At 39.8% G+C, this 16419-nt stretch overlaps 1 protein-coding gene across 1 annotated transcript; it reads right to left on the bottom strand.

The window, feature by feature from the left end:
- Positions 1-496: 496 nt before the first annotated feature.
- On the bottom strand, positions 497-16259 carry gpr176 (G protein-coupled receptor 176). Its single transcript, XM_040018298.1, has 3 exons — positions 14730-16259; positions 7800-8052; positions 497-3727 (listed from the first exon to the last, which is right to left on the bottom strand). The coding sequence occupies exons 1-3, from the start codon at positions 14959-14961 to the stop codon at positions 2488-2490; spliced, it is 1725 nt and encodes a 574-aa protein (XP_039874232.1). The 5' UTR covers positions 14962-16259; the 3' UTR covers positions 497-2487.
- Between the last annotated feature and the right edge of the window lie 160 nt (positions 16260-16419).

The raw sequence follows: 16419 nt of genomic DNA, 5'->3' as shown, positions 1-16419 counted from the left end.
AAGTAATGAAATTTAATAAGTGGAAAACAAAAGAAGAAGTTACAAGTGCCTAAAGTATCTGCAGTGGATTAATAGTATCTGAAAGTGATCCCCAGCAGACAGCAAAGACCTGACACTGAACATGAGAGATTCATCTGCATTTCAGCTGATCCATCTACTGTTCACTGAAGCCTCAACAGAAGAAATGGTCTCAGTGGAAGGGTGGCTGTCAAGAAGTCAGGAAGGAAGAGATACGGGGAGAAAAAGTTGATATATACCAAATTTCACAAGAACTGCACAGTGACAACAGATCTTATGAAGTGGTGGATTTAAATTTTTCGGTACAAATCATTGTACACAGGAGGTCAAGAGGTACAACACTGAGTGTCTACAGCCATCTGTAATAAATGATGGAGGTGCTGTCATGGTTTGGGGCTGCATTTCAGTCAGTGGTGTTGAAGAATAAAAGGTGGTGCTGTAAAATATTGATTTTCAAGCTTGTTAGATTTGTGCAAACTCTGTTTTTGCCTTACATACCATATTTCCATTCATGTTTGCAAATGTTTCAATAAATCACTGCACCCATTTCCCATTTTCTTAGCAAAATATAAAAAAGGGAGGGGCTGACTCAAGACTTACGCAGTGTACTCTACAAGTTACAAAATGCAGTGCACACATGGACTTGCCTCAAGGCACAGGGAAACTAACACTGATTTAACTCTGTAAGAGGTTTTCTGTGGGTTTTGATTCATAATTCAATATTTGACATGAATTTACATAACTCTATTTTTCTTTTTGTCTTTCTTTTTCAGGGCCATGTTAGCCTAAGAGCTTAAACTAAAAATTCATTACTGGCACTGATCAAAAGCTTCAGAATGGCGTCTTAACCAACCTGATGGTAAGACCTTCCCAAGGTCAAGAACTACTGTATTCGTTTAGGAAGCAGACTTTAAACCTTAGTGTGACTTCTCTTTTTACAGTTACAATATTTCTTTTGTCAAACCCTTGATCATTGCAAGAGAATCAGGTTAGGGTCTTTGAATAAGCCTTGAATCAATTTGGGTGGGAAATACAAGTCAATATTCTAGGAAACAATCAATAATCTTCTCCTTTTGGCAACACTGAATAACATTTTCTGCTCGGTTTATCCACTATATCTATTACAGCAACTACCACACACAGCCTGACCGCTCAAAAAGTCACTGCTGCATCCAGTGTATTTGAATAAAGCTATTACTCATCTCTCTCTTGCTTTTAAGTAGCACCGGTGGATATTATTTCAAGTCAAGCATGAGTGAACGATTCGCCTGATAACAGCATGGGTAGGATGCAGCATAGATTCAGCTCCTCTGTGGACATAACAAGGAATTGTGGGTAGCCCCGAAGGGAGTTACGGCTTGACAAATATTTGAAGTGTAGCCCAGCTCTGTTTACCTCAGCCAAAGGTGCAGGTCAAAGCTTTTACTGATGAATTCTGCATCACAAAGGAGACAGAGCCAGAAGTGTCAGTCAGAGATATTTAAAAGGAAACATGTTTTACAGAGCGTCAGATGATATAAAATGTGCACTTGGTATCTCTGCTCTTACTTATTATACAACATTTTAATTGAACAACTGACTTTCAGGAAATCTGTGAGAAATCATTAAGATTGATGTAATGTCGCTAAAAGATCCCCAGTGTGCATGAACCTGCAAATTTCAGTATATGTGATGCACTTCCAGAAACCAAGACTGAACACACAGTTGAACTCGGATTGTTTCACATTGTAAACATGTATTTGCATACTCTACATCAGTGTTTTAATCTTATGAAAACCATCCACATCGAAAGTGAAAATCACGACAACATCTAAGACATTACAAGAAATGTTCAGAAAGTGGAATTTGACAAAAAAAACAAAGGCAGCAGACAATACCCAAAACATTTCTGTAAATCAAACATAGAAAAGAAAAGTCCCACAATGGGTTAAGTGAAAGGACCAACACTGAGATCTGTTCATATACAGAGTGCAATCAGATTAGAACTATTTTTAAAAACTGTTTTGTTAGCAGGTCCATAATGCTTGCTTGATTATTTGCTGTGGAAATATATTATCCATTATCAGTGCATCCCTCAAGATAATTGGATTTGTACAGTGTTGTTTGACTACTGATGTCACCTCCAATAAAAAGAAAGATTTATGAAGGTATCTATTTTCCTTCATTATGGTGTCATTGAGGAAATCCTTAATTATAAAACTGGACCTCTCGAAGAGCTGTGAAATTGGATGGAATGGACATATTTGTCAGACTAGAAATATTATATTGATATCAAATTGATTCACAAATGGAAATACAGTGCTTCAGGGAACCTGCTTTTATGCAGTAAAATGTCGAACCTGAACTTCTACAAGAGCTACAACTGCAAATCAGAAGAAGGAACCAGAAGAAACCATGCAGACATCATTGTCTTCTCCCAAAGGAGTTCTGATTTTTCCAGTGTTGCAGATCAGAGGCCAACGGTACAGTTCATGGATCCACGGTGGGAATTGTGCTGACCTTGTTGTTCCTGCTGATCCTGCGTTCTGGCTTCTGCTTTGGCATTTTGGTCTGGATCAGCTCCTCAGGCGTGTTACCCAGCGGTGGCAGTAGCCTTTTCTTGCTATTCCTGGTCTCAGGTAACCACTGAGGTGGCAGCTCAAAAGGTCCAAAACCAAACTGTGGGGAGTCCTCTGCTTCTGTAGGTGTAGCAGGTGCTACTTGTGATGAAGAGGCATAAGCGCATGTATGGACTGGAGAGGCCCGGGGGGCTATAACTGAAGGAGGGACCTCCTTGGTGATAACCAGCCCTCCTCCTGTGCCCTGCAGAGAGTCCTTTTTGTTAATCACTTCACCTCTGAGGCTTCCCATTCTTGACCCACCTTTCTGGTCATCTTTGGGCCCTGAGCCTTCTCCTGATCCTTGAGATGGGATCTCCACATCATTCTCCCCATCCTCCTCCTCTTCTTCTTCAGACGGTCTGAAGATCTGCTGTTGGCCAATGTTAAACATCTCTAGAAGCTGGCTTCCAGATCGACCAGCAGTCTCCAGTCCTACTGGCTCCCCAATCATGCCATCTGCTCCTAAAGAAGCCAGACCTCCAGTGCTAACCACGTTACGGCGGCTGTAACGTCTGTGAATCCTGGCCAGCAGGTCCAGACAGCTGTGACGCGCTGAGCGGTTAACAGTCAGAAACAAAAGTGGGTTGGTGAGCAAGGATACCTTAGGAAGCCAGAGGGCTGTGAGATACAGTGAGACAGGCAGCTCTTTAGCATCTGCCAAAATAGTGCGGTAAAATACTAAGGCCCCATAGGGCGCGCTGCAAGCTGAGAAAGCCAGTACCACAGCCAGAAGAGTTACATGAAGTTCGGCTTCCCTCTGGGACACGTATGGGATAGAGATGCTGTTCTGGGGAGTTCGCAGAGCTGCGATGATCACCTTCTTCTTCTGGCTGGCACTTAGTGCTCTGCGGATCAGAAGCATGAGAAGGAAGACCAGAGCCAGGGGGAGGATCACTGTGGTGATGTTGTAGATCAACACATACACCATGTGACTCAGCGAGCGGGCGGGGTCATTTGAGCAGGATGAGGTCACGTACACATCAGTCACATTGGTCACAGCAAACACGGGGAGGCTGACCACAGTTGCATGGACCCAGATATAGATGACCAGATCTCGAGATCTTGCGTCTGAGATTTTCCTCTCCAGTGGGTACAACACTGAGTAGTATCTACAGACAGAAAGACAAAGTAATTCAATGCTTAACAACATGTATTTGATATTTTTATCCATTTCCAATGTTCTAAACCCACTCAATGTCCATTATGCGTTTCCTACTTCACCTTCTAGAGGCTTATTCAGAGAAGGCTTTCTTGCCTTGCTGAATGGAAGAAGTAATGAGTAATCTGTTTTCGGGCTAAAATAGAAGCAAGAATCCACATATGAGGCTGTGAGGAAGGCTTTATTCCACTTTACACAAGTGCCTCACATGTTTGAGGTTCCTCGTGTTAGAACATTTCTTGCAAGCAATTTCTTTTGAGTTATTTGGAGCTAGCTTGCTGACAAAGCCAACTAGCGTTAGCTGCTAATTTAGCAATCTCTCGTCCAAAAAGTTGTGACTTCTGGCTCAACAAAATAAATAAACCACTCACAACTCTAAGCACTTGTTACTAAGCTATACTTGTTACTTAGCTCTCCTATGTAATCTGTAATACAGTAGCTAACTGCCTTCTCAGCCTGATTGTAGAGGAGAGCATCTATTAGCAATAGGTACAGGGCTGATAACAGCTGATAATGGTTATTAAATGGTCTGATAACATTCAAATTGGGCGCTTTCCCCTGTGGAGAATTTTTTACATCCTAAAGCTTGTAGCAAATCAAAAGAGGCATAGTTTTGGTGATGTTCACACTGTGAAAAAAAGCTTTTTCCTAAGCCAGAGTGTCACCTGAGTCCAGGCGTACTGAAAATGCTCACAGAAATCCATCTTATGGTGATTTATGTGAAAATTATTTTAAAATAAACGTTAAAAATACTGACGTATGAGCTTGAAGGGGTTTTAGCAGAAAGGTAGTGCTGGTATAAAATTATTGAATCCATTATACAAGCTCCAAATAGACAAAAAGGTGAGAGGTGCAGTTTTCTGGGAGTTTTTTTATGCAGTTACTAAATTTATCCTGCAGCCTCTTCACATATTTATTGTATTACATAGGCTTATTATTTGTCACAGCCATTTTGAGGTATTTTTATAAACAGGAAAAACAGGAAATTCCACAGGAAATGGACAAAGCTCAGTTATCTAGAAATAAAGCCAATTGGGCCATTTTTAGTGGCCACTTTGGATACATTCAATCATGAACATTTAGCCCTTTTTAGTTCAAAGAATTTTCATTTATCCATGGTATATTAACTTCTGCAGAGGTTATAATTATATGGGTGATCTCTTGATAACTGCAGTGCAGATAATAGCATGCAGATTGCCTCACATCCTTTTGTTTTCCCTTACTCATAAGGAGAATAAACGAAATGAAAAAGTCATTACTACGATGTCCCTTGACTATCTTGTCTGTGCTGCAGTATGATTGTGTGTGTTCGTGTGTATGTACACTGCAGTCCCAACCTGTGTACAGAATATCTACAGCCTCGATTACCCTCCTGGAGAATAAATAATTCATTGGTTTGATATCATTCTGACTGTACCAGTTGCTATGGAGGCAACATAATCTCTATAGCAGTGAAACGAGGGCTGGGAAGAGGTTGCAACAATACAAAGTCTCCCTGCAATCACTATAAAGTCGGTAGAGGATATTCACGTACTACTGCAGTCATCCATATTATCCATGGTATATTTTAATATTATAAATTAATAAAAATGTGGCTTCTGTGCACTTTTATGCTCCATTTTGAACATGTCTATTTATGATATTTGCTATTTTTTTCTGCATTACATACAGAAGCTGTGTTATCTTAAGCTGCAACATGCAAAGAGATAAAAACATGATTCAATAAATATCATATAATAATAAGTCATGTATACGATTCTGAAAAAGGAACTCTTTTAGGTTTTCTCAATACTTGTATAAGTATATTTTTTATATTTCGTATAAGTCTGTGCATCTGTACTTGGGCTGCCCACTGTTTTCTATGCCAATTTTCTATTTTCTTACTGAACTTTTTTTTAAGCAAAAACAACACTGGTGTGGAGAAAATACAAACATTAGAGCCACTGACTAACTACAGTCATTTTTACACATGAGTTCTGTACAATGTTGAGAGACTCAGCTGGGAACAATCTGTGAGAAAGGTCAACTATGGACAAAGTGCACAACAGGAAATAGTCACAGTTTTAGGAAATATTATACACATAACCAGCACCCACTTGCAATAATTAATGAAAGCAAAAGGTTAATTAAAGGGTATAGCATAAGAAAATAAAATTAAACTAGTTAAACAATATGCTTCAAATACTTCAGCTGAGATAAAGTGGGGAAATAATTAAAATTATCACCTGCTGATTTTATAGGTTTGCTCATTTACAAAAATGCAGAAAAGTAAATTACATAAAGGTTCAAAATTGATTTGCATATCAGTGAGTGAAATAAGTACTTCATCCCCTACGAGCAAGTCAGAGTCTGTGTGCTAATGTGGCAGACAGATTGTGTTCAATCATTCAAACAATGACAAATACTCCTGATCTCAATTTATGTGTACAAACCACACCTGTCCAGAGAATCAATTTCTTCTATTCCAACCTCTCTACCACCACGGGAAACACTAACGAGCTGTCAAAGGACATCAGGGACACAATTGCAGTCCTGCACAAGACTGGAATGGGCTATGAGACCAACAGCAAGAAGCTTTATGAGAAGGTGAGAACTGTTGGTGTGATTATTTGGAACTAGAAGAAATATAATGACCATCAATCATCCCCTATCTGGAGCCAGATCATGCCTCATGGGGTGAGCTACACAGGACGAGCATGTTAATGATCTCAAGGCATTTTGGACCAAGAACATCATTGGTAACACACTGTGCTGTAATGTAAAGGATTCAGAGAAGGCTTGGAAGAAAGTCCTGGGGTCAGGTGAAACCAAAATCGAGCTCTTTGGCATCAGCTCGAGCCGCCGTGTTGGGATGCGGAGAAATGCTGAGGATGCCCCAAACCACCCTATCATCCCCACAGTGAAGAACGGAGGTGCTAAGGGTACAAGATGACTTCACTGCATCGAGGAGCCAATGGACAGGGCTATGTACAGTCATTTTGAATGAGAATTTTCTTCCCTCAGCCAGAACACTGAAGATGAGCTGTGAATGGGTCTTCTAGCGTGATAATTACAAACATTAACCCCAGGTTAACAAAGGAGTGGCTAAAGAAGAAGCACATTAAGGTCATAGAGAGTCCTAACCAGTTTCCAGACTTCAGTCCTGTAGAAAAATCTGTGGAGAGCGCTGAAGCTTTGAGTTGTCAAGCGACAGCCAAGAAGCCTAAAGGAGTTGGAGAGTTTCTGTAAAGAGGAGTGGGCCAAAATCCCCTCTGAGATGAGGGTCAACCTGGTGACCAACTACCAGAAGTGTCTTACCACTGTGCTTGGCAAAAAGTGTTTCTCCACCAAGTACTAAGGCGCGTTTTGCTAGAGGATGAAATACTTATTTCACTCAGTGACATGAAAATCAATTTGTAATCTTTGTGTAATGTTTTTTTCTGGATTTTTGGTTGGTAGTTTTTCTTTTCTCCATTAAAAAGAAACTACCATAAAATGAGAGACTATTCGTTTAGTTGTAAGTGAGCAAACTTACAAATTCAACAAATTCAAAGTGGTACTGGGAGGCCTGGGACACACGCTCCACCAATCACAACCCTGCACCTCCTCTTAACAGGGTGTTAAAAGAAGGTGTAGAGATGTTTTTCTGCTTTAAAAAAATCTTTCAGAGTTGGATTTCCAGGTGTTTAAAGAAAGAGAATTAGCCGAGTTGACTATGCTAAGCAACATATTGACAAACTGATCAGAGAGCTGATATAAAGGACCCACTTTTTTGCCCCAAGCGGTCCATCCAGATACAGAGAGGTGAGTAGGAGGTGCATGTTAGTGTCTTTCAAAAGCATCATTTAAACACAGTGATTCTGGCTACAAACCTGAAGTGAGAAAAAATAAACACATCACTCATTTTACTGAAAGGATAGAGGGCTCTTTGGGTTTTGTAATTTCAAGCACAATCCACACTTGATGACTGAAAACAAATGATGCTCCCCCTATCTACTTTAATTCTGTGTATACACTGAAAAGTATCATGTTTTTGCGTTTACCTGTCCAATGCGATGGCGCTGAAGCTGAGAATGGTGACAGAGCAGAAGAGTTTGTGGAGGAACTTGAGAGCTTTGCAGAGCACCAGCGTGTGAAGCCACAAGCAGCACCGAGGATTGGCTCCGAGTGCCACATCAAAGGGGATGCACACCAGGCCGGCACAGATACCAGACCATGCCAGGTTCTTGATGAATCGATTGGTCACTGTTTTAAAGACGTTTGTGCAGCAGGTGCACCATAACACGGTGGCATTACCTGTCGAGAGAAAGAAAGATGTTTAAAGATTTAGAATAAATGAGATTAAGTTTGCCTACTAACCTGCACCCCTCAGTAGAAACTACAATTATCGACTCCTATAAGTCTGCATCTCTGCCAACCAATCAAGTTTTGTTTATACGCACTCATTGTAATAAATGTAATGAAGATTTTATTCATTTAAAGGTTAGCTCCAAGGTTTGGTGTCACCAATCCTGCATCCAACCAAATGTGAAATATGGTCACAACTTGGTTTTCTGATCTTGAGTTAAAGTGTAGAATTATGGTCATATTATCAGTTCACATACAAAAACTTGAATTCTACAGCCTGTGTTGTCATAAGTCTAACTCAGTTTAAATAAAGGTTGGAAACCTGAACGCTGGTACAAGCAGCCCTTTCCTTTTGTTGTGCTGGTATGAGTTTTTACCAGGCACACCATAGATCTCAAAGAAAAGACCTGGTTAGCTTGAAGACTAAATTGCCCATTGACAGGAAGGAAGGCTTACTTATCTTACTGATCTGCTATAGCACAGATTAATGATTTCTCAGCTGCTTATTCCTGACGTCCATCCAAGACAAACACTGCGACTGAACAATGTAAGGAATGCAAGTACTTCTCGGACTGAGATTTAAGCCAACTGACAGATGTACGAAAGGAAAGAAAATGTGTCACTTTCAATCTGCTCGTTTTACACTTGCCATCAATGAACTCATCTGTGAACTGGAAGTCTTTACACATTAGATTGGAAGCTGCCTCACAGCAGGACGAGGCATCCGCTACCAAGAATACTGCTTCAAATCAAAATCAAACTCTTTATGGACTTGTCCAAAAAGAAAATGGGGGGGAAAGTTCAATTTGAATGTTATTATTTGCATCTGGACACCCCTTTTTACCCCCCATTTTACTGCAAAAAGGCTTGCTCTTTCTTTTCTTTTCTTTTTATTTTTGGGGGATTTCTTGAAAAAAGTATGAAAATTGTTTAAAGGACAGCACCTTCTTGTAAAGACTTGATGGCAGAGAACAGGACAAAATTAGTGATGCAGGTGCCGCTAAAGCATAAAATAAAAAATAGATGAAATGAAATAAATCTATATCAGCAATAACAAATTCGTGCTGTATGTCACTTGTAGCAGGTTCAAAGAGGGATAAACAAAAAAACAACAAAAAAAAACAGTTGGTCCACCCTCATAAGACATCCTCCCAATCATTTACATCTAATAGCCTGCAAGCTGGAACTTACTAAAAAGAAACTGCAACTGCAACTAAATCAAAAAGGACAACAGGAGACAGTCATTGTAGACAAATTCGACCATAAAACCTTGTGACCTCACACAAATCATACCCACTCACACCAGATTAAGACCATCGCCTCCTGGAATTCACACAGATGAGAACTGACCCCACCTCACACACACACTTCCTTTTCAAGACTCTTCTGCCAATCACATGACATAAGGCAACAAACTGCCAGGTGGCACTGGTTAAATCAGGTTGTGTTTTCATAGAAAAGTCTTCCACTGTACTTCACTAAATACCATCTAATAATGTTTTATAAGGCAAACAAGGATTGAAATGGTTTTAAATATTGGTTGATTTCTATCATAATTATTGATCATACTGATTATTTTTGCAGGTCTGCAGGATCAGTTCCACCTGAACCAAGCGAGACCACAATTGATGGTTGCAAGGAAGAAACTACAACATTTTTATGTTTCTATTTCTCTCTGCATAATTTGGAGTGACAAAGTGATAACGATTGGTAATTAAGTTTCAAAAGGTGAACTTTTTCCTTCTTGCACTGCATTAACTCATGTCAGGTCACACGGGACCCTGTGTGATTTCAGCTCCTTCAAAAGTAATTACCCACAGAGTGTTAGCTGCACTCTGGCTGAGAGCAAGATGTTCTGCAGTGAAGGAAACCGTTTCACGTTTTTCCTGAGACCTGTGCTTAAAAAAAAAAGGTCTCAGTTTGTCAGAAGAAAAACGCATTCATCGTCAGGTGGATGGGGGAATAGAAAAGTAACCATAGTTTATCAAACTAAATGAAAGAGAGAAAAAAGACCTTTTCTATGAAAGCAAGGTTGTATATAACAACCACTTATCCCTGATTTCTGTTGTTATGTACCTCAGGAGGTTTCAAATGGAGGCGGAAGAAGCTGTTTTCAGCAGGACATGGTGTGCTTTAACTATGCAGAACTCGATTAACATGCTGTGATACAGAATAGCACATAGGCGTGGTATTTCGGGGAAACCCTGGTAAAAGTACATTCTGCTAGGCTGACTAATGTGGAATAATTAAATCAGCACAAATATTCATTATTTCAAATGCAAACTACATAAAAAGAATGTTTATTACAAATGTCTGTTCATACAGTATGTTGACATTTTATCTTGCTGCCTTTGGTCTCTAATGTGAGGCAATTAATACCCAGTCTTTCAAAAAAAAAAAAAAAAAGAAAGAAAGTGTGATACTACATTTATAAGGCGATAAAACTATTACTTAAGATATTTTTGTCCAGATCATTTCCAGAGTCATGCTACCATGTAATGTTCAAAGCAGATTTCAATAATCAAAATACAAGAGTTGATTTTTATCTTATAGATTTCAGACAGAAAATAAAAACCAAATTTAATCTCTGCTAAATACTCATAGAAACTGGTAGCTGCCAAAGATAAAAAACTGCTGTGACAAAAAACAAAAATCGTTTTATTTTTTGTTTTTTCAGGACTTGTATTGTCTGGAAAAACAACATCACCTTGTACTTTTGAGCCCAGAATGCTCGCTGGGCATTTGAGGAACACCTTGGTAACCATAGTCAGAGCAGCCAATAGCGAGAGAGCGCAAACAGTACGGATGATTATTTTGCCGATTAACAAATGGCACCCTAACTAGTGGTAGCAGCAACGTGGTCTGCTTCAAATTGAGCTGGATCATTTTCCTATTGATGTCTAAACATGTGCTGTTCGACATACTAAGTACACTTAACAGTTTTTTACTTACATCCTGGTGATTTATAATTAACCTAGTTTTAGTGACAGGCTCATTTAGGTGCAGTAACTGCAGAGCTAGTCAGCCACATAATTCCCCACAGACCTTAATACAACTGTTGGCAAAGTCAGCCAGTGCCATGCACACTGTGACACATTAATGAGATTTGCAGTAAAACTCAAATCTTTGCCTTATCAGTGAAACTGCATAATTATGTTAGACATTAAAAAAAATCTAAGTTTTGAGGAATGTATTCTCCCTTTCTAGGAGAGTTAGATGAGAAAACTGGAATGGCTCGCACATCTGTGCATTTAGGAGGGGGGGGGCATTTCCTGCTGATGCCTCTCTCTTTAGTTCAGTTTAGTTTATATTTTAGGAAGAGTTACAGCTTTCTAATGGGGCCTATCTAGGTCTGTTTCTGCAATGAAATGACTGCGTCAAGCTAGTTTCCTCTTTATTTATGGTGTAAACAAACAAGATTTCCTAACTGGTCAACTTTGGAGGTATTAGGCATGTTTGGAATTTAGCACTTTCCCCTCCTACCAGGGTTTAAGCGGTTATCCTTAAAGGCATGAGACAGAAATGCCCTCCTGATCCAAATCTGAAAACAGAACAAGTGTTACAGAAACATTTCTGAAACGTGACAAAATCAGAATGAGACTACAGTCACATTTGAGAAGATTGTGTTTCTACACAACTTAAAGATGATAATGTAGAGCGTTACAAATGCAGTGGTTAAGTGGTGTAAAAATAACTCCCCAACTTCTAACGCCTTTCACCACACCCATCAACAAGTGCCCATGATTCTCTGGCAAGCTACACACTTCCTATCTGGACACACGTGTATCCAGGTGGGAACATTGAGGAATTAAATGGGATATTTAACACCTGCCAAAGTACTCAGCAAAGTACTTTTGCTGAAACCACTATATGGCTATATGTCAGTCAACTCCCAAAACAGCATTTTACAGCACAGTGTGGCTTTTCAGACCCGTTAATCAGCAAACCAACTTGATGTTAAGCCAAGGATCCCTACATTTCAAAACATAAAGCAAAAGATGAAGGGGAGGGAACCTTAAAAGAAGCAGAGGAATTTCTATCGTTAATTACTTGTGCTGGAAAACAAACCTTCAAATTTAGATAGCAGGGGTTTTTTTCCACTAGAGAGACTGTTCGTTGGCCTAATTTGTGATAGAATAACCCTTCTTACATATCCATATCCGTGGGTTCAAATGCTCCACATTCATGCATTAGAGCTGAATGTCGTTCAAAGCTTCAAAGGAGATCCTACAGTTATAATTTATTAGTCTTATTAGTGTTGTTTTGTTGCGCACATCTACAATGTGTATTAAACAAAATCTTTTAAATTAAAAAAAAAATGTCATTCTTCTCGAGTTTGAGTATTTCAGATCAGAAGGTGGATGATTCAGCGAGTTAATACCGATACAAAGTGCACAAACTAAGTGAAAACAATCTGCATCACTGAGAATTTAATGAGCTCTGGATGTTACCACATTGAGGCTTTTCAACAAATTTGCAGTTTGTGCAACATTTAATTTCCTTCACCTTCGCACATCTCTCTGTGCCATAAGAGAAGAAGTCATAAGCAGATACAGAAGGCAGTTACTTTTATCTTTTCCATGTCAAATGCCTCAGGTAATAAACATGAATCCTTCAACGATTTGTATTGATGTGCACAAGTTGTTAATGACACAGATGCCTCCAAAACAGACATCTCCCCATAAAAATTGCATGGTTTTTTTTTCCCTTTCAACCAGTGATGCAGGTTTTCTTTTGGGCACTAAAACCCCCATAGAGACAACAAAGTGCCTACATAATGGAACCAGCATATCCTGCTCATCTATGATAATAAGTGATGTCTGAATATAAATATGATGCAGCTAGGCTTTTATCATACAATCAAAGCCTTTTTTTGAAATCATTAAAAGTAGCTTGAGAATTGACCACAGACACTTTTTTAGGGGACTCAACTTCAAAAGACAGCCCCGTGGAACCGTCATCATTTTAACACTCATCATTTTATGCTGCAGGTAATATAATGCATGTATTTAAAGGTGCCCACTGATGAAGTGTTCAGTTTCTGATTGGTCCTGAAATTGATTCAGATATCTGATGCTAATTATCTTTATTTTTTCTAGTAATAATTATTACTGTGATTATTGTGATTATTTCATTAGCAAAGGGGAACCCATTACTGTTATGGCACACACAGTCTGTTTGTATTTTATCACTCATTGTCTTATAGCTGTCATTAATATGTCTCCAAGAATCTTGGTGACCACACAAAGGTGCCCTGTTGTATTGACGTTAGAGAATTTATGCTATTCACCTTCCTGGAAGTGGGTTTGGTTCATTGGTGTATGTATTCCCTGCGACACGTAGAGCATGCAGAGAGAAACAAAAAGGCATTTTGAGCCATGCTGGCAGAGGGCAATTTTTACAGCTAGTCAGGGCACGCTTCTCTGACTCTGCGCATTGCACTGAGCAGCAGGAGGTGGCACTGGATCAAAGCAAGTCATTTGGACGTGTTTTTTTTGTCCGTTTTGTATCAGTTGCACAATATTTCATCATGGTGAGCTGTGCTCCTGCTTCTCACTGAGCCCATATGTTTCCATACAACACTAAGGCTGTGTGTGTTTCCGTAGCAGGGCAGAGAGGGCAACACAAAAACATTTGTGACAAATAACACATTTATTTGTAGCAATCATTAGAAGCGGGTTAATTATGCTTCTGGCGATCTATATGATGGAGACGGGATGTCAAAGCCAGGAGTGTGCAAGAGCAGTAGATCATTCTACACAGCTCCTTCCACACTTATACCACCATCATCATCACTGATGTCTAGTCAACACATATTCAACTCTAAGGAAGTTTAAAACATGTAAGTTACTGCTACTATTTATCAGTTTTCTGGTGGAAAAAAACAATAAAAATCTTCTTTGCTGACTTAAATATACAGCAAATTTTGCCAAAGTATTTCTGCTCATTTTAAATGGAATGCATCCACGTCAAACCAGAAAATCAGGAGTTATGTGTGTGACTGGTTTAGTGTTATTTGAATGGTTTTGGCACCTTGATCAAACTTATACAAACTGATAACACATCTTGGCATTTTTGGCATTTTAAGTGTGGTGGGCTGTGAGGCAAGGTAAGCAGGTGACATGGGCTGTGGGTTGTTTACATTTGCCAGCTGCTGGTGGTTTTAACGGGATATTAGATTAAAAATAATAATAATGTACACTTGTAGCAGTTTTGTTTGTTTCTAATAAACTGGCCTACGCACTCATTTCTGTCATGCTTTTCTTATCCTTTACTTTTTAGTCGTCGTTTGACTTTTCTTTTAGTAGAAGATACTAGTTTACTATACTGACCAGAAGATGATTGATTGGCTGACTGATAAACGCTGGAAAAAGTCTCAGATATTTCAAATACATTCTACTGGGACACAGGTTGTCCGCACAGGAAGATCCCCTAACACAAATCTTAGAGTCTCACTGTTTTCAATTGTATTTGAAAAGCAGTGCCCTGTAGTTCAAAAACTGTGCAGCTGTTTAATCTAAATTTAGCAGAAATGAATAAGTAGATACATAAACGAGGCTGGGTTTTTAATATGTTTATGATTTCCTACTGAGTTTGCATTGAATGTGTGGGAGTACTGGACTTACCGATCAGCGAACCTAGGAGGATGAAAACCTGAACGGTGGTGGTGAAGTCCCGGTAGGCTTGCTCTCGCACGAGTCGCTGCCGCTCGTCCAGCCCGGTGCCCTCGGCAGGCGGGCTGCTGTCCCACCGGGTCGATGGGCTCGAGGCGTTCAGTAGATCCAGCCAGAGGTGGGCTGCTGTGAAATTGACTGCACCGTCCCCCACCATCGCTGCCCGGCTCCCTGCACTATCCATGTCGATTCACGCCGAGATCCTAAATATGCCTTTCTGTTGTTGATGTTTGTTTGTTTGTTTGTTTTTCAAGAAAGCTCACAAAGAGTCAACAGCCAAGAGTAAAGGGGCATTTCTGACCTGCTTTTTTTATAGTAAAAAGGGGGATAATCGACATATCACATCTTATGTTGCACGGGAGATCTCCATGAAGATTTAACGCGGACACCGGCAGGAAATGCGTTCCTCTGCCAGCAATGAGATGGTCTTTTGTCAGTAATTATGTCTGATAAATTAGGGAGGAAAATACATGTTAAAATAATCCCAGTCTGTATCAAAGCACGGGGAGATGGAAAGCCTACGCTGTATGCCCCATATTTCCCCAGTAATGCGGATGCACGGCAGAAATCGGTCACTGAAATCCGTGCGCAGTGTGGCTGGATGGATGCTGGACTATCTGACACCCAGTGCACCTAAAACCACACCGGTTTGCGAAGTGTCCATTCCGGGAACGACGCCTGCAGCACCGAGAACACAGCACCATCACCCCTCGCCGTCCAGAAAAAAAAAAATAAATAAAAATATGTGTGGCTGACAGACTGTTACTCCTGCTGCCGCTGCCAATCGCACTGTCAGAGGCCGTTTATTGGTAGACTGGATGGTGCGGGGAGCCTGCAACTGAATATTTAACAACGTGAGGTGCAAGACTGAAGAGGAGAGCCCTCCTCTTCATGTAGCACCGAGAAACTCCACTTAATCTTATGAATGACAAGCAGCATGGAGGAAGAGGAGCCTGGCTGATACCGAGAAATAAAGGTAACAGATGGCTACATTCCTAATAGGCTGTTAAATCACAAAAAAAAAAAAAAAATACTTTAAGGAAATACTTCATTACATTACTTCACCTTAAAAGTCGTGTTTCTAAGCACTTTATAAACCTTTATATTGGTCAAAAGGGGGGATTAAGGATTAAAATTCAAAAACAAGGGTAGGTTTAACTTCACTCTCTTTTCACACTGACCCTGTTGTCTTGGTCAGTCTGTACTCTCATGGGAGCTTGCGACATTCCTCTCATGGTTGCTGAAAATACCAAAAATAACCCCGTACCAGAGGACATTTCATGGATCACTTAGCATTTTAATTAATAATGGACTTTCTTTTGGAAAATACCATGAAAAAAATGTTTAAATGTAGAATTGGTGCCATGTAAATACACTCCATGTTTTCCTGTTTGTTAAATAAGATGACATCCTATTACACAGAAAATCCACATTTTCATGTGATCAAAATATCAGTGAGGGACATATGTCTGTATGTTTTTCCCAGCTTTCGAATAAGACTCCCTTCTCTGGTGCAGTGTACTCTCAGATCCTTGCTCAGATCATCACAGTATATTCACATTCTTGAAACAGGCATGGAAATAAAACCAGCACAGCAGGATTTATAATAGTATTTACATATTTGCTTTTGCTTTATTATAGG

Source organism: Simochromis diagramma, unplaced genomic scaffold, assembly GCF_900408965.1.
Source record: "Simochromis diagramma unplaced genomic scaffold, fSimDia1.1 OVJJ01000802.1, whole genome shotgun sequence".
Taxonomy (NCBI): domain Eukaryota; kingdom Metazoa; phylum Chordata; class Actinopteri; order Cichliformes; family Cichlidae; genus Simochromis; species Simochromis diagramma.
The sequence above is the reverse complement of the archived record's forward strand: the minus strand, read 5'-3'. Positions and strand labels throughout refer to the sequence as shown.